The following is a 25842-nucleotide window of genomic DNA, read 5'->3' on the forward strand; positions in this document are numbered from 1 at the left end:
AAATCATCAATTACTGGTTTTATTCCATATTTCATATGCATCAATGGGTATTGTCGCACACAAGGTCTGTATTCAGTTTTAGGCCTAATTTGTTCGGGCAGGGTTCCATTTATTAACCCAATATCAGTGGAATCTTTAGAACATAATTTCTCTAGTATATGTTTTCACAGCTCTTCCTCTCTTTTTTCTGTTGACAATGAATCACATTCTTCTATTCAATCTTAATCTCCTCTTTTCTTATCAGGACAATCTCTAGCTATATGTCCTTCCTTCAGATTAATGTAAACTCCTTTTGTGATATGGTGCCAAAGTGAAACATTTATAATCACATTTTTACCCTATAATTTGAACTAACTCAGGGACATAAATCCTTATACTTTCAATGGGCTTACAAATTCATATTCACACTGTTCTTGCCATACACATATGGTTGGATCTTATCTTAACTTTGGGTGACCTTCTTTCAGCCAGGTGGCTTGTTTGATACAAATATTCCAATCAGCTAACCCCTATAGTTTACACAAGATGTATACCAGACACTGAAACACTCACCACAGTTTATATCAATTACTTATATAGTTTATACATTCAAATGACCATTTTATTTCAGTAGGATATGTGCGCTAGTTTTCTTTTTCTTGTTTTGCCTTTTTACTTTTCTTTTGTTTTTACTTTTATCTATTTTAATTTTTTTTCAATTATGTTGTAGCTACCCTTTTTAAAAAAAAAATTTTTTTATAATTACTTCCTGAAGTGCTGCCATGTTTATGTGTTCAATTTACCTCCAATGTATACTATCATCTATTATTATCTATCTAAATTTTAAACTTTTTTAGGATCCTGTTTATCGATAAGTTTCCAATCTTAACACTGCAGTGTATCTTTGGGTTTTATTTTTCTAATTCCTTTGCCCCATTTTTAGGAAATTTAGTCCAGTCTGTCAACACCTAGGGTGTTCTTGAAACTGGTTTTCAATCACTAGGGCAGCAACTTAAATTTTCTGTTGTGGTAATTCTCACTCTTTCGAGTGGAGGATTCTTGCCTTTGCATCCATGCCAGTCTGCTGCTTACGATCCTACTGTTTTAGTCAGTCAGTCAGTCAGTCATCTTCAGATTACCATCGCTATGTCTGCCGCAGCGGGTCACGGGGAGCCGGAGTCTATCTCGGCGGCATAGGGCATGAGGCTGGGGACACTCCGGGCACGACGCCAGTGCACCACAGAGCCACACACAAAGACATACAAACACACACACACACACACACACACACACACACACACACACACACACACACACACACACACACACACACACACACACACACACACACACACACATTTTGGAGGGGGCCCTGCGATGTTTGGAGAAGTCTGGACAGTGCTGGGCTCCCTCCAGACTTTTAATACACCACATTTGACACAGGGTAACACAGTAGCACAGGGTCGGGAGAATGCACACTCACTCCAACGGGCAATTTGGGACTGGCCAATCAACCTGAAGTGCATGCTTTTGGAGGTGGGAAGAAGCCGGAGAACCCGGACAGAACCCATGCAGACACGGGGAGCGAGCGTGTCTGCGGTTCGAGTACTGCACAGAGCGTGACTCAAACCCGGATCCGCCGTATTGTGAGGCGACAACGCTAACCACCGCACCACCGTGCCACACCCTAATGAATCATTAAAATGCAAAACATGTCAAGGACACAGAGTTGAATGTTGGCTTACCCTTTTAAAGGAAAAGCCTGTTGGTAGCTTGCTATTTAGTTGCATTATTTAGAGGCATGTTATACTACATTTTGAACTGCTGTATTGAGTCAGCTTTAGTATTCATTTTGATTGAGAGTCTGCTTATGTGCATATTTGAGACTCAGCCTTATTTTATTTCTGAATTGTATTTATTTGTATTCGTATTGCATTTTTGAGAAATGCACCTGGCCTAATAGGTTTGCTGATGTGTTTGGCCTTTTTTCTTTTGAATTTCATTTATAAAGCACACTTAACCAATTAAAGTGTGGATTTGAAATCTTCTCTTCTTGGTGCATTCTATTGATTAGTCATGCACTACAATTTTCTAATGTCCTAGAATTCAAATTCTTAGTTTGGGGTCCTTTAGCAGGTATGAGATTAAAATGCAATTAATTAGATTAATTAATGTCATGACTCATATGTCATTTCTGTCATGACTCACCTCAAGTTATTTCTGTTGTGACTTGTATCATGGTTCTTCTCGAATCAATTTGCTAAGTCTGTCCAGCACACAGATTAATTTGTGCAGGGTGTTTGTTTTTTATACAAACCTGGCTTTTGTTTTACGGGGAGGGGTGTTACCAGCATGTTTGCATGGGCGTGTGTGTATTTGTTTGGTTCCCCCTCAACACTTCACCGCCCTCCAGTCCTGGCTCCTCCCACTCCACCAGTTCCATCTCCGGCTCCTGATTGGTGCGGTGTGCTTCCGTTGAAGTTCTCCAATCCAAGAACCTCAATCAGAGCGGGAGCCCTCAAATACTCTTCAGGCGTTCAGATGTGGTAGCTGTTTCCCCATGGACAGTTTGCCTCATTTGCTCCTGCGACATGAGATGCTATGTATTAACCAAATTTGTGACCACATTGTGGAAGAGTGGGCCAATTTAGTCAACTGTCAGTTGCAGGTAGGCACTTGATTGTGTTAGCATCAGGAGTAGGGGTGCTGGTCACCACTTTTTTTGCAACTGTAATTAGATGACTTTGTGGATTTTGTTTTCACTTGTAATTTATAGAATAATTCAGCAGACCTCGTATGGTTATATTTGTTTGTTTGAGAAGCATCCTTTGGGTCTTTTGTTAGTTTTGAAAATCTTTCTTCTGTGAAGGGATTTAAAATAATATTTGGTTTATTAAATATTGTTATTTTAACCCTTTGACATCTGATTCTTCTTGTTGCAACTCCTTTAATGAGCTGGGTCATAAGAGGGATTTTGAATTTTAATCACTACTTTGAACACAACTGTTTGGGCTGGCGGGCTCCTAGACCCACTTCCCATACCTAAGTGACATGATCAAAAGGCTACTCTTCTTCTTGTAAAGATGCTCTCCTTGGCCTTCACATGAATACTGGTGACAAGGAAGAACAGTTTATTCTTTTCCTTTTGTTAAACTAATAAGGTTAGCTATAAATGATAGGTGACAGCCCTGAATCAACTACATTAAATAACTAATTGTATTTTTTCAAAGTGATATATAGAAGAAATAATCCTCTGTCGGTAAATTAGAGATTTTATTTATGAACATTTTCAATTTCATGAGACTAGTCACTGACCGTGACTCCGATCAAATCTGAAGCTCCTTGACTTCTAAAGATCCAGTCACTTCCATCATTACAAACCCTTTTATGTAGTAAATCAAATCAAAAATCAATACACAATTTCATTGATTTTGGCTTCACATTTGAGTGAATACATTTTTCCTTCATTAAGGTGCATAAAAGTTGATATGAAGTGAAGTTGGAGCTCACAATGTGTCCACACACACAAAAGAATCTTCATATAAGTTGGGTCAGAAAGTATACACACACACACACACACAAAGTGATCGAAAAAAACAACACATCACTATATATTTTTTGTACAGAAAAACAAAATGCCATAATGAAAATTGTATTTATTGTGTAACTAAAAGCAAAGAAATGTGAAAAAAATTAATTTGAGGTCAACTTAAACTTAAATTCATTGAGTGATTATATTTCAATGTTAAAATATTTTAACTGGCAAGTGCTAAACCAGAATTTAAAAGTCCAGTATTTCAATAGCCATTGACATTTCGCTGCAAGACTTAAAAATCATTTTATATCCATGTGCAGGACTGCAGGAGAACCCATTAGCTTCTAAAATCTTTTTTTTTAAAAACAAAAAAACATAACAGTACTGAACAAATGTGATGGATGGAAGGCTGATTTCATTGCAATACTCATATTCAGGTCAAGACCCAATCAATTATACTTGTAGACCGATGTGAGGTTAGATCCGATCCTAACAGACAATGGATATGAGGTTGGCTACATCTTGCACAAGTCACCACTTTTCAGTTCCTGAACAATGAAAGATGTAATTTGCATGTCTTTGTTAAATTTTGTCCATTTTGTCAGGTTTTTGTGATTTATATCCAGTCCATTTAATAATTTGCTTGTCTTTCTTGACCTTTATGCCAGTTTTGAGGTTAAAGTTAAGTTAAAGTATTCAATTCAAATACAAAAAAATTAGGTCAAAGACCAAGTTATTAATCAGGAAAATAATGAGCTAAGTGATTAATATGAATTGCTAAAAAATCATAATGTGATATAGCCATCCACTGTTACCCTACATGCCTCTGTATTACATAGTAGTTATGTGAGTGGGTAATCATTCCACACCACATAATTAAGTCACTACCAGCACACCAACACTGAGTCACAGTGTGCATAGCATTGTGAAGATCAAGCAGCATTACTGGTGTCACAGCATCCTTCCTCATTCCTGCTGGTAACCTAGTGAAGTTAGAGGAAGTATTAGAATGGCTAGGAAACTGACCGTCACAAACCAAACAATTAACACCAACACCAAGGAGAAATGAAGGGAAAAAAAGACATGCTGAAGATGATGTAATCGAATCAATAGGGTCAGCATTAAAGAGTCAAAGTCAAATTTACATGACTTCTTAATTTAATTGTGCAACACAAAACATCAAAATGCAGGGGAGAAAGGAATAGCAGACAAAGACCTTAGGTTTGCAAGAACAGAGTTGATGATCAGAGATGAACATTTAATCTGCAGAACAACCTTCTTGACTGTAAATCAGGGTGTTTGTAAAGACATTCAGTATAAACAAATAGCTGACATAATGGAGTTCCACCTTACAGTACACTAAAACATCTTATGTGGGAATCTGTCATTGACAGGAGATAACAGATGTGTGTCATCTTTTGTCAGAGGGTTTGTCTTTGATGAAGTGATGTCTATCTGTAGATTTTAAGGTTTGCTTGTGTTTTTAATCTTATTATAGAGGACATCATACACATTTAAATAGGTCATGAATTACACTGAGCACTGAGACTGAGCTTGGATATTTAAAGGTCCCATATTATGCTTATTTATATTAACATTCAGCTGCCAGATGTCCAACTACATTGTATTTGAAAAGCCTTGCCCCAAACTGATCCATGGTCCTCAAAATCTTTGAATATTGAAAGAATCACTTCCGGTCCAGACCCTTCGTTTAAAAGAGTCTTGTACCTCTGTCCATACTGCACGTGAACACTCATGCCACCGTCCGCTTTCCGTCCGCTTACACTTAGTCCAGGTTTTTAAAACTTTCCGTAACTTCGGTACTACATATTCCGCTCTTATTTTTCTCTTTTTTTCACTCTTGTTTTTCATGATATAACTTAATTTTTCTGCGGTGTGGAAAGCTTTCTCAGTCAGCTGAATGTGACTTGAAGCTCTATTGTGTAAACACAAGATGGCTGATCCAGGATTTGTGGAGAAAAACACAGTGTTTGCAAATGGGACAGAAATCAGTGGAGACGACAGCAGATGATTACGAACAGGAGGTAACTGAAGCTGTGTTTGTCACGTACAATGAGAGATCACTGGCTAACAACAGCGGGGAGCTAAGCTAACGCAGTCTAATGTACTTCAGTGAAACATGGGATGTTATCGAAGCGATAAGATGAAATGTAGAGGTCTTATATATGTGATGTATATTGAACAACTGTTTGCAGTTGGGCGTTGTCCCTATATTCCCTCCATCCGCTAACCCGCAGTGAGGAGGACAAAAGGAAGCTAGGACACTAAAGACTGTATATACCTGTGTATAAATTGTTATTCAGCTATTCTCTATTCTAATTTCTTTTTAGCTCTTCATCACTCTGTCAATCATTAAGTCAAGACGGGAGCTGTGACAAAACGTATCGTTTTGATCCTGTCTATCCAAACATTCCAAAAGATTCCAAATATTAATTGATGCAGGAAGCATTTGTTTTCCAGGTTAAAGGAGTTGGTAGGGTTAGAGAGGACCACTATGTATATGCAGAGAACTGAAAAATGTGTTTTTCATAAAAGGACCACTTTACGTTAATGGTATCATGTTGGAGTTTGTTGTCAACAGCTAGAGTTCTTTTAATAATCTGTTTGTAACGATGTACAGTATGTATTGTTGGAGTCTAATTACTTCATTTAATCCAGTTCTTAAACACATTTTCAGAACTAGGCTTAAAATCAAAAAATACATGATTTATATCCATATGTCTGTGTTGATTTGTAATATCTTTTTGTTTTTGATGAAAAATGTTAGAGCTGTTGATTTATGGAACAATACAAAACCATTAGCAGGAATGTGTGACATCCACTGCATCTTTATGCATGTGCTCATAAAACATTTACTCAATACTCGAATTGTGGTTAAAATTTCTACATATTGTCTTTTAATGTAACTCTGAATTCAGTTGTGTGAACATCTTAATTAAAACAAGACATTAACAATCTTTACGAGATCAAAGGCAGACATGATAATCACTAAGATGGATCACTTCACTCCCGGTATCTGCAAACTGACTTTTAAAAAATAATGAAATGAAAGAAGACAAAAGGTTTTTGTGAAGAAAGACAAATATTAATTTCACTTTAGGACGCTTGATTAATAAAGATTATGGTACCTTATAAATAAAAATTAAGGACAGTGCAGTAGAACTACAGAAAACTTGTGCTTGTTTTTCTTTCACTGTGTGGACATGCTACAATTACACCACAGACTAAGTAGTGACTTGTAACTCCTATGTCTGATCTGCAATCAAGCTAATCTAAAGTTACTTTTATTTCAAATTTCGATGGGATGATTCTTTGAGGAAAATAAGTGTTGTCCCCTGTGGGAGAGAGGAATGGAGCAGTGCGCTTGACCTGCACCAACCAACTCCAAACATGCACCACATAAAGTTCATTCAGAGAGCAAGAAAGTCAAAATTGAGAAACCAACCCACAAAGAGAGAACATCCAGAGAGGGAGAGGAAGCATTTGCCACTCCATGTACATAAAAGGAAAAAACAAAAAAACAGAATGTGGAAGATCATTTTGAAGTTTTTTTTTTCTTGATTCCAGTAATGTTTTATTACAGCTCTTTATACCTTGCTCCTGAAGAGGGGTTTAGCACCGGGACCACAGTACTCGTTGTATATGAGCTTGAAGAGGAATAGGTGGAAGAGTGTTATGAGTGAGGTCACACTGAACCAGAAGAGGAAGGGCAGACCTGGGTACCTGTTGGCCATGTGCTCCTCGTGGGCCAAGATGGCCTTGAGGTGCAAAGTGTGGCGGAGGTCTTGTAGGTGGCGCAAGTCTGTGGAGATATACAGCAGTGGTGTGATTGGTTGGGTCACCATCACAGGGAAAATGTGCCCTTTCATCTCTGAGGTCAGCTCCACAGGATCATTGAGACAGCCTGCCTCGCAGGCATAGAGCTTTACTGGCTTTTCCTGGGGTTTCACTGACAAATGAAGAAAAGGCTTTGCCTCCATGTCCAGTAACACAGCCAGATTGATGAGATCTTGGTTGTAGTGGATCCCTCGTAGGGCATAGCTATTGTGTAACACATCTGGGTCTGCCTGGAACTGAAGGTGATTCTCGGTGAACTGAAGGCCACCAAAGCTAAGCACCATACCCTGCATGGCTCCATGGGCTCCTGCAGCAACCAGCACCTTGCAGCCTCTTTTTTGTAGAGTCAAAGTCCACAATGTAAACAGCTGCAGGATCTGAGCAGTACTACTCACTCGCTCAGGCCACAGGTTTTCTGCATGCATGGTGGCATGGCCACTGAAACAGTGGTCTGCATAGTTGAGACTGGACTCGAGACTACTACGCTCCTCACCACTTAGTCTTTGATCCAGCAGGGGAGCTATGGATGAGGACAGGATATAGTACAGGGTGGTATTGACTGTGCGACTTGATGGTGTGTGGGAGTCTGTGATCTTCCTCATTTCAACACCTGAGAGAACAAAGAATCATTAACAGAACATGAAATAACTCATATTATCAATGCTGTAATGGTACATATTCAGTTGAAATTCTGAAAAAAATATTCTCAAGTTTGGAATTGTTTCTAATAAAATAAGAAAATTATAAAATGTAATGCCACGCAGTAAGGACAGTACAGTGGTTTAAAATATTCTTGATGACTTTACAGAGAGCAGTTATTGTATTGTGGTATACAGAGGTTAAAATAAGTATTGAACATGTCACAATTGTTCTGAGCTAATATATTTATAAAGGTGCTATTGAAAAAAATGTCACCAGATGTCGGTAACAATCCATGCCAGCCACACATGCAAAGAAATAAAATAGTAGAAGTACATAAATTAAGTAATGTGTGATAAAAGGGAATGACAGAGGGGAAAACTCTTAAACACTTAAGCAATGGAGGGGGAAAAAAGCATGGAAAGCCAAAACACCAGCTGAAATCCACTAGTAATGAAAAAGCAATCCTGCCCCTTGTCAGTGAAAATTGATATCAGCTTTTTCAGTTTCAAATGATGGTCAATAAAAAGGTGTCTTATTGCCCAGGTGATGAACAAGAGACATTTCATGGAGGGTAAAAGCAAAATGGTCTCTCAAGACCTTCACAATCTTTTTAATGTTAAACATACTGATGACATTGGTTACAGAAGGAATTGTAGGCTACTGGATGTTTCACTGAACATTGTTGGAGCCATAATCTGAAAATGGAAACAACACCAGTTCACCATAAAAAAGCCACAACTAGGTGCTCCTTTAAAGATTTCTGATAGACGAGTTATAAGAATTATCAGAAGAGTTGTACAGGAGCCAAGGACCATTTCAGGAGACCTTCAGGAAGACCTGGCATCAGCAGGTATAATTGTTTAAAGGAAATGCACTCAACAGACAACGAAAAACAACTGATGAACGCGTGAGGAAGCACCTGTGTTTGCTGCTGTCCGGTCTCAGCTGGCGTTAGCTACCCACAAGCTGAAGCCGATCAATAAAGTGGTATTTTTCCCATTTATATAACTTATTTTAAACACATATTTTTCTAACAACACTCCACCTACTATGGCTTCTCCTGCCAGCCTCTCCTCCGTCTCTTCCCCCATCTAATCTTGCTCCAAATGTCTTATGTTCAGTTACACCTCGACCTCCATTAGCGAGTCAGGAATCTGTTTAAAGTATAGCTTTGTTTTAACGCTGGAGGCGAGGCTTAGGTCTCGTCCACACGATGATGGATTTTTTTAAAAATGCAACTTTTTAAAAACGCATCGAAAACGATTTGCGTCCACACGACAGCGTATTCAAAAAAATCTCCATCCACACGTAAACGCAGCAGTGCGTTTTCGAAGACGGCTATAAGCATGCCAAACCATGTGGTGGCAGTATTGAGTCAAATATGATCCAATAGGAATCCTCCGTGTTTTGTTGTCAGAACACACGGGCCCATAAATATGATGTCATAGCGGTTTTCGTCGCAGGCAAGACATCAGCATTTTTAAAAAGTTGCAAAAACGCCGTCCACACGACAACGCAGACCCAGCGTTTTTTTAAAAATCCACCTCGGCCAGCGTTTTTAAAAAGTTGCGTTTTCGTTCCGGATATCTGCGTTGTCGCGTGGACGGAAGGCGTAAACGCAACAAAAAAAGTTGCGTTTTCAAAAAGTTCTGGCATCGTGTGGACAGGGCCTTAGTCAGGTCGAGGGGCGACTCCGTTCCATCGAGCACAGGCATAGCCCCGCAAAAAGCAGCCCCCAGACAGGTTTAGCGGGAGCGGAGCACCCTAGCTTAGCGCCGCAGCTAGTAGGCTCGGCTACCACTAGCGGTAGCGTAGTTCCGCAGCTAGTAGGTCCCGCTGGCACTAATCCTAGCCGCCCACCACCCTCAGCGTCCCCCGAGCAGCTGGAGAAACAGCATGGTTGGATAACTGTGAGGGGGAGACGTAGGCAGAAGAAGCCTACTGGACACCACCAACCTCAAACTACCCCCCCCCCCCATTTGTGTCTCAAACAAGTTTGCCCCCTCAGTTGCACACCGACTGAGAAGCACACTCTGGTTATTGGCTCTTCCATTTTGAGACACGTTAATTTAAGACAGCCAGGGGCCACAGTTAGCTCATCCCTGGGGCCAGAGCAGGTGACAGAGAGGGAGAGTTAAAGTTAATGAGTAAAACTAAACGGAGGTTTAAACAAATTGTAATTCATTGTGGAGTAAATGATGCTCGCCTAAGAAAGTCAGAGGTCCTAAAAGCTAACGTTGAGTCGGTATGCACATTTGCGAAGACACTGGCTAACAAAGTACTTTTCTCTGGTCCCCTCCCAATTTAACTAACGATGAGATGTTTAGCCACATGTCATCTTTTAATTGTTGGCTGACTAGGTGGTGTCCCAATAACTCAGTAGGCTTCATTGATAATTGGAAAGCTTTTAGGGGCAAGCCTAGTCTCATTAGGAGGGATGACATACATCCTACCTGGGATGGTGCAGCCCTCTTATCTAAATATATAGTTCAAAGTCTATCCTGTAAATCTTGACACGCCAGAATGGAGATCAGGCAACAGCGTTGCAGTCCTACACGCTTGTCTGAGTTTCCCCTACTACAGTCCCCAGCCATAGCTAACTCTAATTTACGATATACGATGTCGCCGCGGATGGACGCCTCGGCACAGAGCTCTCTCTTGTTCTACTTCATTTTGTGTTTTTTGTCGACCTTCGGGTCTTTTTCTGAGTGCTATCCCATCACCTACTCCTCTGAAAAACTGCTGGCCATCAGACAGTTCTTACCCGGTAATTTTATTCCGCAGTTTGCGTCAGATCCGAGCAGTTTTGCGGAGATCTTGATCGGCGGAGCTGCGGCCCTTTATGGGTTGCGGCCACGCAGACGTCGGGGTAAGAGAGCTGGCGTGCTGGTGAGACTCCGCCAGCAGGGATTCAGGACCCCGCTGCCATCAATACATCTGGCTAACCTCCGCTCACTACCCAATAAACTGGACGAGCTGCACCTCCTCTGCGGGAAAAATATGGACTTTGCACGTTCCGCTGCCCTGTGTTTCACTGAAACTTGGCTCAGTGAATCGATCCCCGACGGCGCTCTGCATCTGCCGGACTTCACCCTTCACAGAGCAGACCGCGTCAAGGAGCGGTCGGGGAAAACCAAGGGCGGTGGATTATGTTTCTACATCAACGAAGGTTGGTGTAAGGATGTCACAGTGCTCAGCAGGTTCTGTGGACCGAACATTGAGACATTCTGCATCAACTGCAAGCCCTTTTATTCCCCGCGGGAGTTCTCCTCTTTTGTGTTCGTCGGTGTTTACATTCCACCGCAAGCTAATGTGGATGTCGCACTCCATACATTAGCGGAACAAATCACGGACATTGAAAGGAAACACCCGGACTCATTTTTAATCATCCTGGGGGACTTCAACAGAGCGAAACTAAGCAACGAGCTCCCTAAATACAGGCAGCATGTGACCTGTCCGACGAGGGACAACAACACGCTGGATCACTGCTACACGGTAACTAGGGACGCTTATCGCTCGGTCCCCCGCGCAGCTTTGGGAAACTCCGATCACTGCCTCGTCCACCTCATCCCAGCCTACAGGCAGAGACTGAGAACATCTCGGCCTGTGGTGAAAACGGTGAAGAAATGGACCAACGAGGCAAAGCAGGAACTGCAGGAATGTTTTGACTGCACCGACTGGAGTGTTTTTGAAGCTGCTACAAACAACCTGGATGATTACACGGACACTGTGACAGCCTACATTAGCTTCTGTGAGGACCTGTGTGTGCCAACCAAGACCTTCCGCACATACAGCAACAACAAGCCATGGTTCACAGCCAAGCTTAGACAACTGCGCTTGGCTAAGGAGGAGGCCTACAGATCTGGGGATAGGGCTCTGTACCGGCAGACCAAGAACACACTGACCCCCCTCAGTGTGACCGTCCAGGAGGTGAGTCAGCAGTTCCACAGACAAAAGATCAGGAAGGCGCCAGGCCCTGATGGTGTCTCCCCCTCCTGCCTCAAGGTCTGTGCGGATCAGCTGGCTCCGGTCTTCACACAGATCTTCAACAGATCCCTCCAGCTGTATGAGGTACCCTCCTGCCTCAAGCGCTCCACCATCATCCCGGTCCCCAAGAAACCCTCCACCACAGGACTAAAAGACTTCCGGCCTGTCGCTCTGACATCTGTGGTCATGAAGTCCCTTGAACGCCTCGTGTTGAGCCACCTGAAGGACATCACAGGACCCCTGCTGGACCCCCTGCAGTTTGCCTATCGGGCAAACAGGTCAGTGGATGATGCAGTCAACATGGGACTGCATTTCATCCTGGATCATCTCGACCACCCAGGGACATATGCACGGATCCTGTTCGCTGACTTCAGCTCGGCGTTCAACACCATCATCCCTGAGCTGCTATCCTCCAAACTTCACCAGCTCACAGTCCCCTCTGTCATGTGTCAGTGGATCACCAGCTTCCTGACAGACAGGACACAGCAGGTGAGGCTGGGGGCGATCACCTCAGACACTCGAACAGTCAGCACCGGTGCCCCCCAGGGTTGCGTCCTCTCTCCGCTGCCCTTCTCCGTCTACACCAACGACTGCACATCTACGCACCAGGCCGTCAAACTCCTGAAGTTTGCAGATGACACAACTGTCATTGGACTCATCCAAGGCGGGGATGAGTCTGCATACCGACAGGAGGAGAGACAGCTAGTGGACTGGTGTAGTCGCAACAACCTGGAGCTGAACACGCTCAAGACTGTGGAGATGACAGTGGACTTTAGGAAGTTACCCTCCCCTCTGCTCCCCCTCACCATCGCAAACAGTCCTGTGGACTCTGTGGAGAGCTTCAAGTTCCTGGGGACTACTGTTTCCCGGGACCTGAAGTGGACTCTCCACATCAGCTGCATCCTCAAGAAGGCCCAGCAGAGGATGTACTTTCTCAGGCAGCTAAGGAAGCACGGTCTGCCACAGGAGCTGTTGGTCCTGTTCTACACGGCAGTCATTGAATCGGTTCTGTGTTCCTCCATCACAGTCTGGTTCGGTGCTGCCACCCAAAGGGACAGAACAAGACTACAAAGGACAATCAGGTCAGCTGAGAAGATCACTGGGACCTCCCTGCCCTCCCTCCAAAAGCTGTACTCCTCAAGAATTAGGAGTCGGGCAGGGAAGATCATCTCAGACCCAACACACCCTGGACACTGTCTATTTAAAAGTCTACCCTCTGGGAGGCGCTACAGAGCCCTCCTCTCAAAAACAACCAGACTTAAGAACAGTTTCTTCCCCGAAGCCATAAGACACTTCAACAACAAACGTTAAATATCTGTCTCCAAATCCCTGCAACATGCACTCAGCACCTGTACATTGTGCCCCCCCCCCCACCTACTGCATTTTGCATCTTACATTTTGTATTTAGTATAGTTATTTATAATATTTAAAGTATTTAGAATAGTTAAGTTATGAATGCACAGTTTGAGACACCACCTGCCGGAAACAAATTCCTCGTCTGCTTTCTACAAACGATGGCCAATAAAGCTGATTCTGATTCTGATTAACTAATACACACCCCATTAAGACTGTCTGTCCCTCGGACCTATAGAAGTGTTAGACTGCTAAAATCTAGAAATACTTCAATTAACCATAGTAACTTAATTCACATTAAATGTGTACTCAGACAAAATTCAGACAGGATAATTAAATGTGGTCTTTTAAATATTAGATCATTATCATCTTAGGCTCTTTTAGTTAATGATCTAATAACCGATCACAGCACTGATATGTTTGGACTAACCAAAACCTGGCTACATAAGGATGAATATGTTAGTCTTAATGAAGCTTCTCATCCCAGCCACATCAACAGTCATATAGCGCGTGATAGTGGACGAGGAGGTGGCGTGGCAGCCATTTACATCTCTAACTTTGCAATAAACCCAAAACCTGAGTCTACCTACAGTACTTTTGAGAGCCTTAGCATGCATGTGCTACAATCCTCAAATAAACTAACTGATTCTATTGAATTTGTAATTGTATATCGTCCTCCTGGACAATCTTTTTTGATAGAATTTTCTGAATTTCTATCTAATTTGGTTGCTACCAAAGATAAAGTTATAGTAATAGGAGAATTCAATGTTCATTTCGACAGTGTGAATGATAGTTTCTGCGTTGGGTTCAAGTCTATGCTAGATTCTCTAGGCTTCTCACAGTTGATGGATGGTCCTACCCATAAATACCATCACACCCTCGATCTTATTCTTACCCACGGTAGATATAAGGCACTTGACTATTTTCCCCACAAAATGAGTTCTTGTCAGATCACTCCCCAGTTACTTTTGACTTTGGCCTAATTAACAATAACCCAAAAATAAAACGATCTTGACTAGATCAATCACTGATTAAGTAATAACGAAATTTAAAGAAAAAATCCACTCAGCCTTGGAGTCAGTATGCTCCCCTGACCCCCATTCCAGTACTAGCCAAAATGAATTTCTCACAGTGTCACTAACATGCTAAAACAACTCTAAAACAAACTCCCAGCCTCGGTCCGGGGGGTACTCATCTTATTTAAGAGTAGACTAAAAACTCTCCTCTTTGATAGAGCCTACAATTAGAAATAACATCCCTCCCACTAGATATGCTGCTATAGGCTTAGGCCACTGAGGGTATTTTTCTCTGGAGCTTTGTCACTTCTCCTTCTCTATCTTTCTATGCTCCTAGAATTTATTAACACTGTCAAATCACACACTTTGTCTGCACGATACTGCCGCTGTCTTTGTGCCTCTGTTCCACAGGTGGAGAACGCGGATGGAAGACAGGATATCCAAAGGCCCCCAATTCAGCGACAGCTCACTATGGACATTAAACTTTAACTGGCCTATCTGCCACTCTCTCTCTCTCTCTCTCCCTCTGTCTCTTTTACTTGACCTATCTCTTTCCCCAATGTATTTCTCTTTCCCAACCAACAGTCAAGGCGGACGACCGCCCTCCAGAGCCTGGGTCCTGCCCGGAGTTTCTTTCTCAATGAGGGAGTTTTTCCCCTGCCACCGTCGCTTATGGTTGCTCTGGAGGGCATTGTTGGCTTTCTATCTGTAAAACGCTTTGAAATGTCTTCAGATGTGATTAAGCGCTATATAAATAAAAGTTGATGAGTCAATTGAACAGCCATGGCCTGTATGCATTGTTGGGGGTCAAATGTGTTTATGTTTACACTGTTTATGTTAAATTATTATGATAATTATAATTATTAATTAGGTTTTTAACTAACTAATTTTAAACCAATGTTAAAACCAACTAGTTTTTGAACTAAGGTTTTGAATTAACTAGGTTTTAAACTAGCTAGCTTTTAAGACTAATTTTTGAACGAACTAACTAGGTTTGGAACTAACTAGTTCTTGAATTAACTATGTTTTAAACTATGTTTTGAAAAGAACTAACTAGGTTTTAAACACATTTTTGTACTAACTAGGTTTTAAACTAGGTTTTTAAAAGAACTAGTTTTTGAACTAAATAACTAACCCACCATGTTTTAAACAAACTAGGCTCTAAACTAAATTATGTACAAAATTATGTAAAAATAAACCAATAAATACCTGAAATTGTTTAAATTGGGGGCCATAAAGGTACAATATGAAAGTTTAACTTTCTTAATGGAATTATGGAAATTAAACAACTTTTCCACGACATTCTAATTTTTTGAAAAGGGTCTGTATTATGTTATTATTTAATTACATCCCGCTTCAAAGTGGTGATGTAATTGTCAGTGTTTGGATAACATAGAAAGACAAGGGAGGACAGTGTGAGTAAGACCATAGATCAAAGCAATAGCTTTGATCTATGAAAGTAGGTCAGAGCACTAGCTTTGATCGTCGACCTATGCAAGTAGGTCAGGGTAAAATTTTAAATTCATGAGTGTCATGGGATATTGCAGTCTGTGACTGCCTTGGTTCTTGTTCTTATTTACTTACATACATACATTTTCTGCCGCTTCATCCGCCATAGCGGGGGTCAGGGGGAGCTGGAGCCTATCTCAGCTGGCATAGGGCGTGAGGCGGGGGACACTCCGGGCACGACGACAGTGCACCGTGGAGCCACAGAGACACAGACAACCACGCACACACACACTCACTCACTCCTACAGGCAATTTGGGACCGGTCAATCAACCTGAAGCGCATGCTTTTGGAGGTGGGAGGAAGCCTGAGAACCCGGAAAGAACCCACGCAGACACAATTTGTTTTTGTTTATGTTTACACTTCTTACATTTACACTGTATATTTACACTTTTACACCTATCCAGCTCTATTTGCTTTCAGTTGCCCCTTGGGGACTAATAAAGTTTTTTTTAATTGAATTGTATTGAATTGAATTGGCACTGCGCAACTGTTTGGAGTTGGGAACATCGTGTGTGGCAAATCTCATATACAGTAATTGAAGAATAAATGGAAAAATTCATCCTGCTATCTGCCAGGATGAAGAAGATGAAATGAGGGGTGAAAAATTCAGCGACATGAATCCCAAATAAGCAACCAAACACTTCATTTCAGAGAAAGGAATTAAAGCTGCAAGAATGGCTCGGCCAATCCCCTGACTTGAATCCAATAGAAAATCTCCAAACAGGACTAAAAATCGGAGTTCATAGAAGAAGTCAAAAAACATTTAAGCCTTAAAGACTGTTTGTGAGGAAGAATGAGTCAAAATTCTACCTGAACAACACATACAACTAGTTTCTGCATACAGGCGGTATCTTCAGGCTGTAACTACACAGATGCATGTGAATGAAGTGTGTCATTCAAAGTATCTTAATAAATAACTAAATCCTTTAATAATACCCATAAGAAAATTACTTTTTTTTCCACTTCAAAAATTCATATATCTACATATATCGCACAAACAAACACACATGACTGTAGGCATGCGGGAGGTAGAGTGACAGGCTGCTCTCATGTGGACGGCAACATGAGCAACTTGTAAGGGTGCAATGCCTTGTTCAAGGGCAACTCGGCAGTGAGCAGACGGTGAACTGGTACCTCCCGCTGTCAGTTCACAGTCAAAATATTTTGGCCCACACGGGTATTTGGTTTTGGCCCTCCGGTCCCTAGCCCAAGTCTTAGTGGACTGAGCTACTGCCGGCCAAATTATTTCTTCTGCATTTTGTTTCCACCTGCTCCTTTGTTAAATTCTTTGATTAATTTGTCAGTAACATTACGAAAAACTTAGCAGATTCAGATTTTTCCTATTATATTAGATGTAGACTTTCAACATTTTTTAACTATGCCAAACTACCAAACTGATTTCCACAAAAGTTAATACGAATCCCATTATAAGTGTAAATTAAGTATTCAACATAAAGCAAATAACAAGACTGAGAGACTACCTTTTCCTTGACTGCTGGTGATATATCTCAACTTCTTTCCGATCAATTAACCGATTAATATTATTTTGAATACCCGATTCTGTTCGAGAACATTAAAAAATATAAAGTTTTTGGTTTTGTTTTCATTCCTGGTAAAATACAAAAAAGTTTCTGGTTTTCGTTTTCATTCCACGACTAGTTCAAATCCCTGCTTCCAATGTCTGTAAAGCATGAGTGCGAATACAACTTGATACAGCTCCACCTGTAACTGCAATCTCCCTTAAGTATCTGACTGCAAGACTTATTTTGAGATTATCACATAGTTTCTGCTGTTAGAATTATACTGACCTCATTTATCTCCCTGCTTAAAATTAGTTTAGTTTGAGACAGAATGCCAGATCCCTAAGGAATTTTGTGTTATTTTTTTGTGTGGTTTCTATTTATCGATTACTACAGTATTAACCTACTTCTAGAGGAAAAAACAACAACAACATTTACATTCACTCTGATACTTGTTACAGGAAATTAAAAGGTATAAATAAAACTTTTGAAAATAACAGGCTACATTTTCTTGTACATGCAATAGTAATAACTTACTGTTATTTGTGACAACCATTTTTTTGTTGACAGAATTTTTTTTTCAAGTGATATTATTATAGATGTGTATGATGTCTATTTTCCTTTTTAATCTAAAATCACTTATGTCTGATCTGGCTTTCAGGTCAAATTAGGTTAAATCACTCTGTTTGGTTGGTCTTATAATCCAAGTACTTTTTTCCTGAAATTTTGTGAGTTTTTATGAGCATCATCCATAAAAGACAACATTTTGACCATTTTTAAAAAAAAAAAATCAATGTGAAGTTTGTTTGCTCTATTTAACCCCAATAAAAAACATTAAAACAATTAACCCCACTTCACCTGAAATGAAGAGGTCCATCCAGGCCTGTTGGTGATCCACAATGAGCTCATCCACACTGGCTGTCAACAACTCTGCCAGCTCCTTTTTTGCTCCATCTTTGAGGGCACTGAAGGTCTCCTCTGATTTAGAAGACTCAATGGGTCCTGAGGTCCACACAACTGACAAGATATTATCAGTGTATTCTGATTTAGCAGAGACCTGGATCCTGTTGTCCATCTTCTTGGAGATCACCACCACCAATATGATACGGTTATTCTCCACTGATACTCTGCCGGAGGAGAGTATGATCTCTCTGGACTCCAGGTTCTCCACACTAGTGGAGAACTTATTACCATAGGAAATTTCAGAGGAAACGTCCAAAATGGCAGCTCTGTCAGACGGGTTACTGATGTGTATTCTTTGGACGTAAACGTTAGGTCTGCTTCTGTGTGCAATAAACTCCTCTCTGATGGTGATACAGTCCCGGGGGGTTTGCGGGGCAGCTGGTGAGGCACATCGAACCGACAGAACAGACCCTTTTCTGAACCACAACATCGTAGCCTGAGCTTCTGCCCTCTTCCCCTCGAGATGGACTCCAAATCTCGGGGAGTATTCAGTCTGGTGGACCGGAGCCGAGCCGGGTTGCGAAGATGACGCTACCCATAGTTTGTTCGAGTCAATATCAATCAGAATATGGCCATTTCCTGATACAAAGGGTGTATCGAGTTGTTCTTCGGATGTGCTGTATAAGCCCTCGCCTCGATCTACAAGCGAGTTCCACCTGTGGATTTCAGACAACAAACACTGTCCAGCTGCACCTCCAGGCATATCCGAGTCGCCGAAAAACTTCCATCTGCGTTCTGTTCCCAGGTACCAGTAAAACATGAGAAACAACAAAAGTCCAATGAGGAGTCTTCTCAACCAGCTGCTCGATAACAATCCTGGTAGACTTTTCAGTCTTTGCTGTAACCACATTGTGATTTTAAATTACGTAATCTTGGCTATGGGTAATTTAGGATGTCACATTAAATTATTTTGCATTCAAAGTATAGTCCACAACAGCGAAAGCTAACAAATTGGTCTTCGCTACTTTCTTGCTGAATTGGCGTTGCTAGCTCAAGTAGCACTGGGAACGAAAGCTGTCAAAAATGTGTTGTTTGCCGCATCGTGTTTTTGTCATGTTTTTCACCTGGTCTGTTTAAAAAAATCCAGCAATTGTATCAACAGTTATTGCGTGGTCTGTTTAGCTGGACTCAGGCTGAAAACACCACTCGTCTTTACAAATTAGCCTACAACCAGCACTCGACACTTCTGGTTTGTCACAACTGTCGTAAAGCGAAACGAAACAGCAACAACCGGAAATGTCGCGAAAAAACAGTAACCTGTAAATGTGCATGTATTTAATGAAACTGGTATATACGATCCAATAAAAAAATCACAAATCACTGAAGTATATTATAACATGGAAGAGAAATCTATTCATATGAGTTAATTTCTTAACTTAACATATAAATAATGTTGCTAAAAGGCAAAATGTGTAAATCCAAGGAGTTAATCATTCTTAACAATTGTTACGGATTACACTTCCATTGATAAGTGTTGAAGATATTTCAAAAATAAAAATTTTTAAATTCCATTCCTGTCTTTTGATTGGGTGAAGAAAATGAAGATGCGTCTCAAACTCGTTCCTACCTCCGGCTCCGGACACAATCACGTAGACGTAGCAGGGTGAGGGGCTACCGCTGTTGGAGTTTATGGTCCTAAGAAGTTCGCATTCTCGAACAAATTTTTAGCACTGTACTATTAAATTAAAAGTATTAAGTTTGCGCCTCGGGTATTAAAAAGACTGTGGGGTAAACTAGGTAAAATGACACTGTCGTCTTTGCTATTGTTTGTAGCATTTTTTGTTGGTGTTTTTTTCCCACTGAAAAAGTGTGAAGAGCAGCAACCCCCCGAAGGTACGTTAGGAATTGAGTTCGAGATTGGCGTTGTTCATCCACTCTACCTAAATATACGTCGTGTTATCTATAAATTCTGTTGTTAATAATGGAGTCTGACATCACTTTGTCTCAGACCGTAACAATATCGTTTAGGAGAGTAAGACTGTTTTGTGCTGAGGGAGATGTGTTATCCCCTTTGAAATGAAAATCTCGAACATTGGTATTTCCGCCACAGACATTAATGCTTAGCTGCACATTCTAGCAGAGTTGGTAGTGAATAAATCGTTTTGATATTAAGAGGAAAACACCTGCATTATGTGTTTCAACTATCCAGAGTAATAGTACTGTACTCTGGATAGTTGATAAAGTACTTTTCTGCAGAACAGGAACAGTTGCTGCTGGCATAACATTAAGCGTAAGCGACATGAATTTATAGGTTACTCGTAAGTTCTTCAAATATTAAAACTCGACAAGAGAAAGCTACAATTCATGATTCTATGCCGCTGACGTGGACGGTACTGTGTTGGTAGGGTCCGGCTATGAGCGCTGCTATTCATAGTATGGTTAGAACAATCACAACGTTTAATTAGCATGGAACAAAAAAGTACAAATATTAGGAAGCAATATATTTTATGTCAAAACTTCAATGAACAAAACTGACCAAGAAGTAACAATTTTATTGCTTCATTGGGAAACAATTAGGGGTTAGATGGCAATAGGAGCCACTTCCTTATGTCGTTGAAGATGGTGTAGAGATCAACTGAGAGTGAGACGTTCGCTGGAGTATGACCGTAAAATGGAGGAAAGTATTTAGGAAAATACCATCGATCCGCCTATCCATTCGTTTTCTTGTAGACGAGACAATTGAAATCGCCTATAATAAATTGATTATTCACAACAAAAATGCTTAATGTGGGGATGTGAATGGTTAGTAATGCTTGAACTGGTTTCCTGATGGTTGCTGGGTTATTGCTGTTGTTACTTTGTGAATGCAAGACTATCATCAGTAATAATCAAAACACATAACTGTATTTTTTTGTATCTGTGGATTGCTTCATAGGATGTAATGTATCAATGTTTTGAAATTGTCTGTCTCTTCTTCCAGACAAACTTCTAGTTGTGACCATTGCAACCAGAGAGACTGATGGTTTCAAGCGTTTTTTAAGGTCGGCTAAATATTTTAACTACACTGTCAAGGTAGGAGTCTCTAGAGAAGGAATAAATTTTTATAATAAATAATTTTCTTGTCTTGTCAGTAAAGCCTCATTTTGTGTTCTTAAAAAGATAAGACATCAATGTTTTATGAACGAAATAGGTTGTCTCTACTGCAGTCAATGTTGTTACATTACAATGAAACGAATTTGAGTCACCAAATTCTTCTTTTTTTCAAAAGAAATTCTTAGGAATTATTTATTCATGTAACACGAAAGAAAACTATTGAATTATTGTCTTGACACTTAAGTAAGTGGATGTCTGTCTTTTAAGGTTCTTGGTCAAGGTCATAAATGGAAGAGCGACGGTTATATGGAAACCCCAGGAGGAGGTCAGAAAGTACGACTCCTAAAAACTGCACTAGAGGAGCTGAAGATTCAAGATAAAATCATCCTTTTTATTGACAGGTAAGGTGTCTTTCTTGCAAGTAGAATTTTGTGTTTGGTGGTGACTTACAGGAGTGTTTTATAATTTATATGTTCACCCCCAGGGCGGCACGGTGGCGCTGTGGGTAGCGCTGCCGCCGTACAACAAGGCGGGTCCAGGTTCGAGCCTCGCTCTGTGCGGAGTTTTGCTTGTTCTTCCCATGTCTGCGTGGGTTTTCTCTGGGTTCTCCGGCTTCCTCCCACCTCCAAAAACATGCACTTAAGGTTAATTGGCTGTTCCAAATTGCCCGTAGGAGTGATTGTGTGTGCGTGTTTGTATGTCTTGTATGTGGTTCCGCGGTGCACTGGCGTCGTGCCCAGAGTGTCCCCCGCCTCACGTCTTATTGCCAGCTGGGATAGGCTCCAGCTCCCCGTGACCTGCTACAGCAGAGGTACATGAAAATGAAATGAAAATGAAACAAACCCAGGTACAATTCCTTACCACTGCCTCATCCATCAGAATGTACTTTTGTGCCATTCTATGCGAAAATGTTGTTAAGAGTAATGAGCACAGCGATGAAACTCATCAACTTCCTTAGGACATCCACAACCCTTCAGTTTGTATGTCTCTGTGTAGCTCCGCATTGCACTGACGGCGCCTCATGCTCTATGCCAGCTGGGATAGGCTCCAGCTCCCCATGACACGCGCAAGCGGATGAAATGGGTAGGAAAATGAATGAAATGAATGATGATGTTCTCTCCCTTTTTGACACAGCTATGATGTGCTTTTTGCCTCGGGACCTAAAGAGCTGTTGAAGAAGTTCCACCAGGCTGGACACAAAGTGGTGTTTTCTTCTGAGAGCTTGATCTGGCCTGACAGACACCTAGAAGACAAACACCCTCATGTTACAGAAGGCAACAGATTCTTGAACTCAGGGGGTACGTTATTATGTTTTCCTGTCTTGTTACACAGCTGTGGTGGGTCACATTGTAGTAGGGCTTCCATAAATTAGTTTTTAAGTCATACAAAGCTCTTGTAATAATAAACCAATTTTTTTTTTAGTTTTTTTTGTTGGTCCAACTTTGGACAACGCAAGTTAGACGTGTTACTTAATGTAGCAAACCCCCTGTTCAGAGATGGCTTCTCCACTTTGACATGTCAAATGTCCATGTCAAAGTGCGACATCACCTTTCGCCCATTTACAATTAGGTCCTTTCAAAACTCCCAAAGAGAATGTCTCAGCAGATTAACCCAGGTGATATGTCTCATGCTAATGACCCTCATTGGTATACGAAGGCTTGGTGAAACTCACATTTCAACAACCCCATTAGGCATCGTTGAGGAGCCAGACTGGTTTCAACTATGGTTGTTGAAATGTGAATAGCACTGACCACACCCCACAGGGTTAATAAGCTGGGACAAGACCAGCCACCTTCAGAACTGACAAAGCCTCTTGGATGAGAGGCGAAATGTTTTCAAGAAACTTTCTTAAGTCGATTGATTTAAACAGTTTTAGATAACCATGACCTGGATAACTGAGAACCTACACAGACTACATAAATGTACTTTGATCACTACCTTTTTGGATTTTCCCTTTGTAGAAACGGATTTTCTTTCTCATTGTTAATTTGAGATAGAGGGTGTGGCCACATGTATGTGTGTACCAATGGACACACGTCCAAGTGGTGCTAATTCACATTGAGCACAGACGAAAGTGGGGAAATTTGTGCGATTGTGGCAGCGGGGGAGTCATACATACATACTTAAATAATACATACATATTAACATATGTATGAAATATACATATTCACATAAACATATTAACATTTATTATATTATCAACAATTTAAAATTTACATCAACACTACATACTACAAAGTACAGATTACATTGGTCATCACTTAGCTTTCGAACGTGGTGTTCTCTGAGAGGCCTGCTGGAAGGACTGCTGGTTGTATAACCTGACTGCCGAGGGCATGGTGGATCTGCTATAGCGTTCCTTCACACATCTCGGGTGATGCAACCTATCACTGAAGAAGCTCTCCAGTGATTGTAGCGTTTCCTGCAGAGGGTGGGAGTGGTTATTCATTATTGATGAGAGCTTGGCTGTCATCCTCCTCTCCACCACCACCTCCACTGAGTCCAGGGAGCATCCTAGACAGAGCCTGTCTTCCTGATCAGCCTGTCCAGTCTTTTCCTGTCGGCCGCAGTGATGCTGCTGCCCCAGCAGACCACCCAATGAAAAATAGCTGAGGCTACTACAGTGTCATAGTAGGTCTTGAGGAGTGCCCCCTGCACTCCAAAAGACCTCAGCCTCCTGAGCAGATAGAGTCTGCTCTGCTTACTAATCATGAGATTGGGAAAGGAGTTAACTGAAAAGGAAAAGGTACCTGTCAAAAGAGCAAGTTGTCCTAGTTTTCCCAGGGTCAAGGTCATCATCTCTTTTTCATCCCCTTTGCCGCCTGAGTAATGTGCCTTTTTGTTTCATCTTTCTATCAGCAATGGTTGTGAAGATATTCGGTGGACGACAGACAGACGAACACATGAACACTGACAAATTACAATACATCATCGCTTCGAAGCAGGATGTAAGAACAAAGACAACATCAAAGGCATATGAGACATATTAGATAGTGTTATTAAAATGATGTGAAACAACAGAGCTATTCTCAATATTTTATTGATAATAATATTAGAAGGGACAATATGAATATTGTAGAGTACCAGTCGAAATAAGTGGAAGCCAGGACTGATGTTGTAATGACTTTTAATAAAGGATTCGGTTCACAGACCAACAGTTCACAGACCAACGTAAGAGCTAAAATGAAACAACATGAAACAATGAGACAACAGCACATTAGCTTACTCTGCAAATAATAGTTTTTACAATATAAAATCAAAAATATGTACAATAAACATGAAATCTGCATTCCTTCCACCTCCAAAAGCATGCGCTTCAGGTTGATCGGCCGTTCCAAATTGCCTGTAGGAATGAGTCTGTGTGTGCATGATTGTCTGTCTTTGTGTGTGGCTCCGTGGTGCACTGGCGTCGTGCCCAGAGTGTCCCCCGACTCACGCCCTATGCCACCGAGATAGGCTCCGGCTCCCCATGACCCGCTGCAGCGGATATAGCGGTGGTAATCTGAAGATGACTGACTGACCTTTTCTCCACTCTCGACTGAAGCTAAAGTCCTTCGAACAGTTTACTCCCCCTTTTGTTTATAATGTTTTTATCACTGTTTCTCTCCCCGTACTCCTTGCCGTTTCTACACTAATTACCTTTTTTTTTACCTTGTGCCGCTACGTTTGTTCTGTGACCTTTCAAAATAAAACTTTCTTATTCACAGGAAATGGCAACATTAGAAAATAGCAGTGCGTTTCAAAACAAATCTTAACTATTTTACACACAGTGAATTGGGGTCATTTACACTCCCACCAAATTATTATGTGTTTTACATACAGAATAACTCAAAACACAAATAATTTCCTAACATGGATGGCCCGAGAATAAAACATGCATCTCAACCCTTAGTTCTCACATTCCACTTTTGCTTAAGGGCCTTTAGTAGCAGAACTAATTTATGAACTGGACGTTCAACTACAGATGTTTTGTGGGGATGACAGTCGTGTGCTTGAATAAGCTAACAAGGTTTGAACAACGTATTCTTCCTCCCACCTTGAGCACACCATCTCTGTCTAAAAAAACATCAAGATGATACAACTTGTTGTACTTTGCCAGCTGTTTCCCTTTGTGTAGTGCTTTGATTTCTTCCTGATATGTTTGACATTGCAAGTCTTTGATGATCACAAGCTCTGCGTTTTGTCGTTCATTCACAGTAGTGTGAGCATTTGACTTGTCTTTTAGGACTTGCCGTCTGATACAGGCTACAGCAGTGACAGCCTGAGACCAGGATGAAAACTTCTCCAGGCGGTCAGAAAGACTCACTTTTGTCGTTGTATACAATGTTTGAGCCCTTTTTACTTCTGAATCTCCGATTGGAAGCTCCAGCATTTCATTTTCTGGGGGGTGTATTTCCTTTTCACACATGAACTTGGGATCCACAAGCCAAGTGGATGACAGCAGTT

General features: G+C 41.2%; 2 protein-coding genes across 7 annotated transcripts in view; one reads left to right on the forward strand and one right to left on the reverse strand.

Moving 5' to 3' along the window:
• Nucleotides 1–3240: 3240 nt before the first annotated feature.
• On the reverse strand, nucleotides 3241–19580 carry kiaa2013 (KIAA2013 ortholog). Its single transcript, XM_068329822.1, has 3 exons — nucleotides 18259–19580; nucleotides 7129–7982; nucleotides 3241–4497 (listed from the first exon to the last, which is right to left on the reverse strand). Exons 1-3 carry the CDS (start codon nucleotides 19211–19213, stop codon nucleotides 4447–4449), a joined length of 1860 nt encoding a protein of 619 aa, XP_068185923.1. The 5' UTR covers nucleotides 19214–19580; the 3' UTR covers nucleotides 3241–4446.
• Nucleotides 19581–19947: 367 nt separating this feature from the next.
• Nucleotides 19948–25842, forward strand: part of plod1a (procollagen-lysine, 2-oxoglutarate 5-dioxygenase 1a) — a 93125-nt gene continuing 87230 nt past the window's right edge. For 4 of the 6 annotated variants that reach the window (XM_068329811.1, XM_068329775.1, XM_068329789.1 and 1 more), the window contains exons 1-4: nucleotides 19948–20196; nucleotides 21284–21375; nucleotides 21664–21797; nucleotides 22531–22694. In XM_068329811.1, coding sequence (XP_068185912.1) covers nucleotides 20106–20196; nucleotides 21284–21375; nucleotides 21664–21797; nucleotides 22531–22694 — 481 coding nt within the window. In that variant the 5' untranslated portion in view covers nucleotides 19948–20105. Of the gene's footprint in view, nucleotides 20197–21283; nucleotides 21376–21663; nucleotides 21798–21880; nucleotides 22041–22530; nucleotides 22695–25842 lie in introns of those variants that run through there. The other 2 variants (XM_068329782.1, XM_068329801.1) reach the window with 2 other exon arrangements.

Source organism: Antennarius striatus, chromosome 2 (assembly GCF_040054535.1).
Source record: "Antennarius striatus isolate MH-2024 chromosome 2, ASM4005453v1, whole genome shotgun sequence".
Taxonomy (NCBI): Eukaryota; Metazoa; Chordata; class Actinopteri; order Lophiiformes; family Antennariidae; genus Antennarius; species Antennarius striatus.

Coding starts and splice junctions, on each gene's coding strand:
- kiaa2013 (XM_068329822.1), bottom strand. CDS start 19,213: ATGTGGTTACAGCAAAGACTGAAAAGTCTACCAGGATTGTTATCGAGC. Junction 7,983..18,258: donor GATGGACCTCTTCATTTCAG/GTGAAGTGGGGT, acceptor TTGTTCTCTCAG/GTGTTGAAATGAGGAAGATC. Junction 4,498..7,128: donor AACCCCTCTTCAGGAGCAAG/GTATAAAGAGCT, acceptor TAACTTCACTAG/GTTACCAGCAGGAATGAGGA.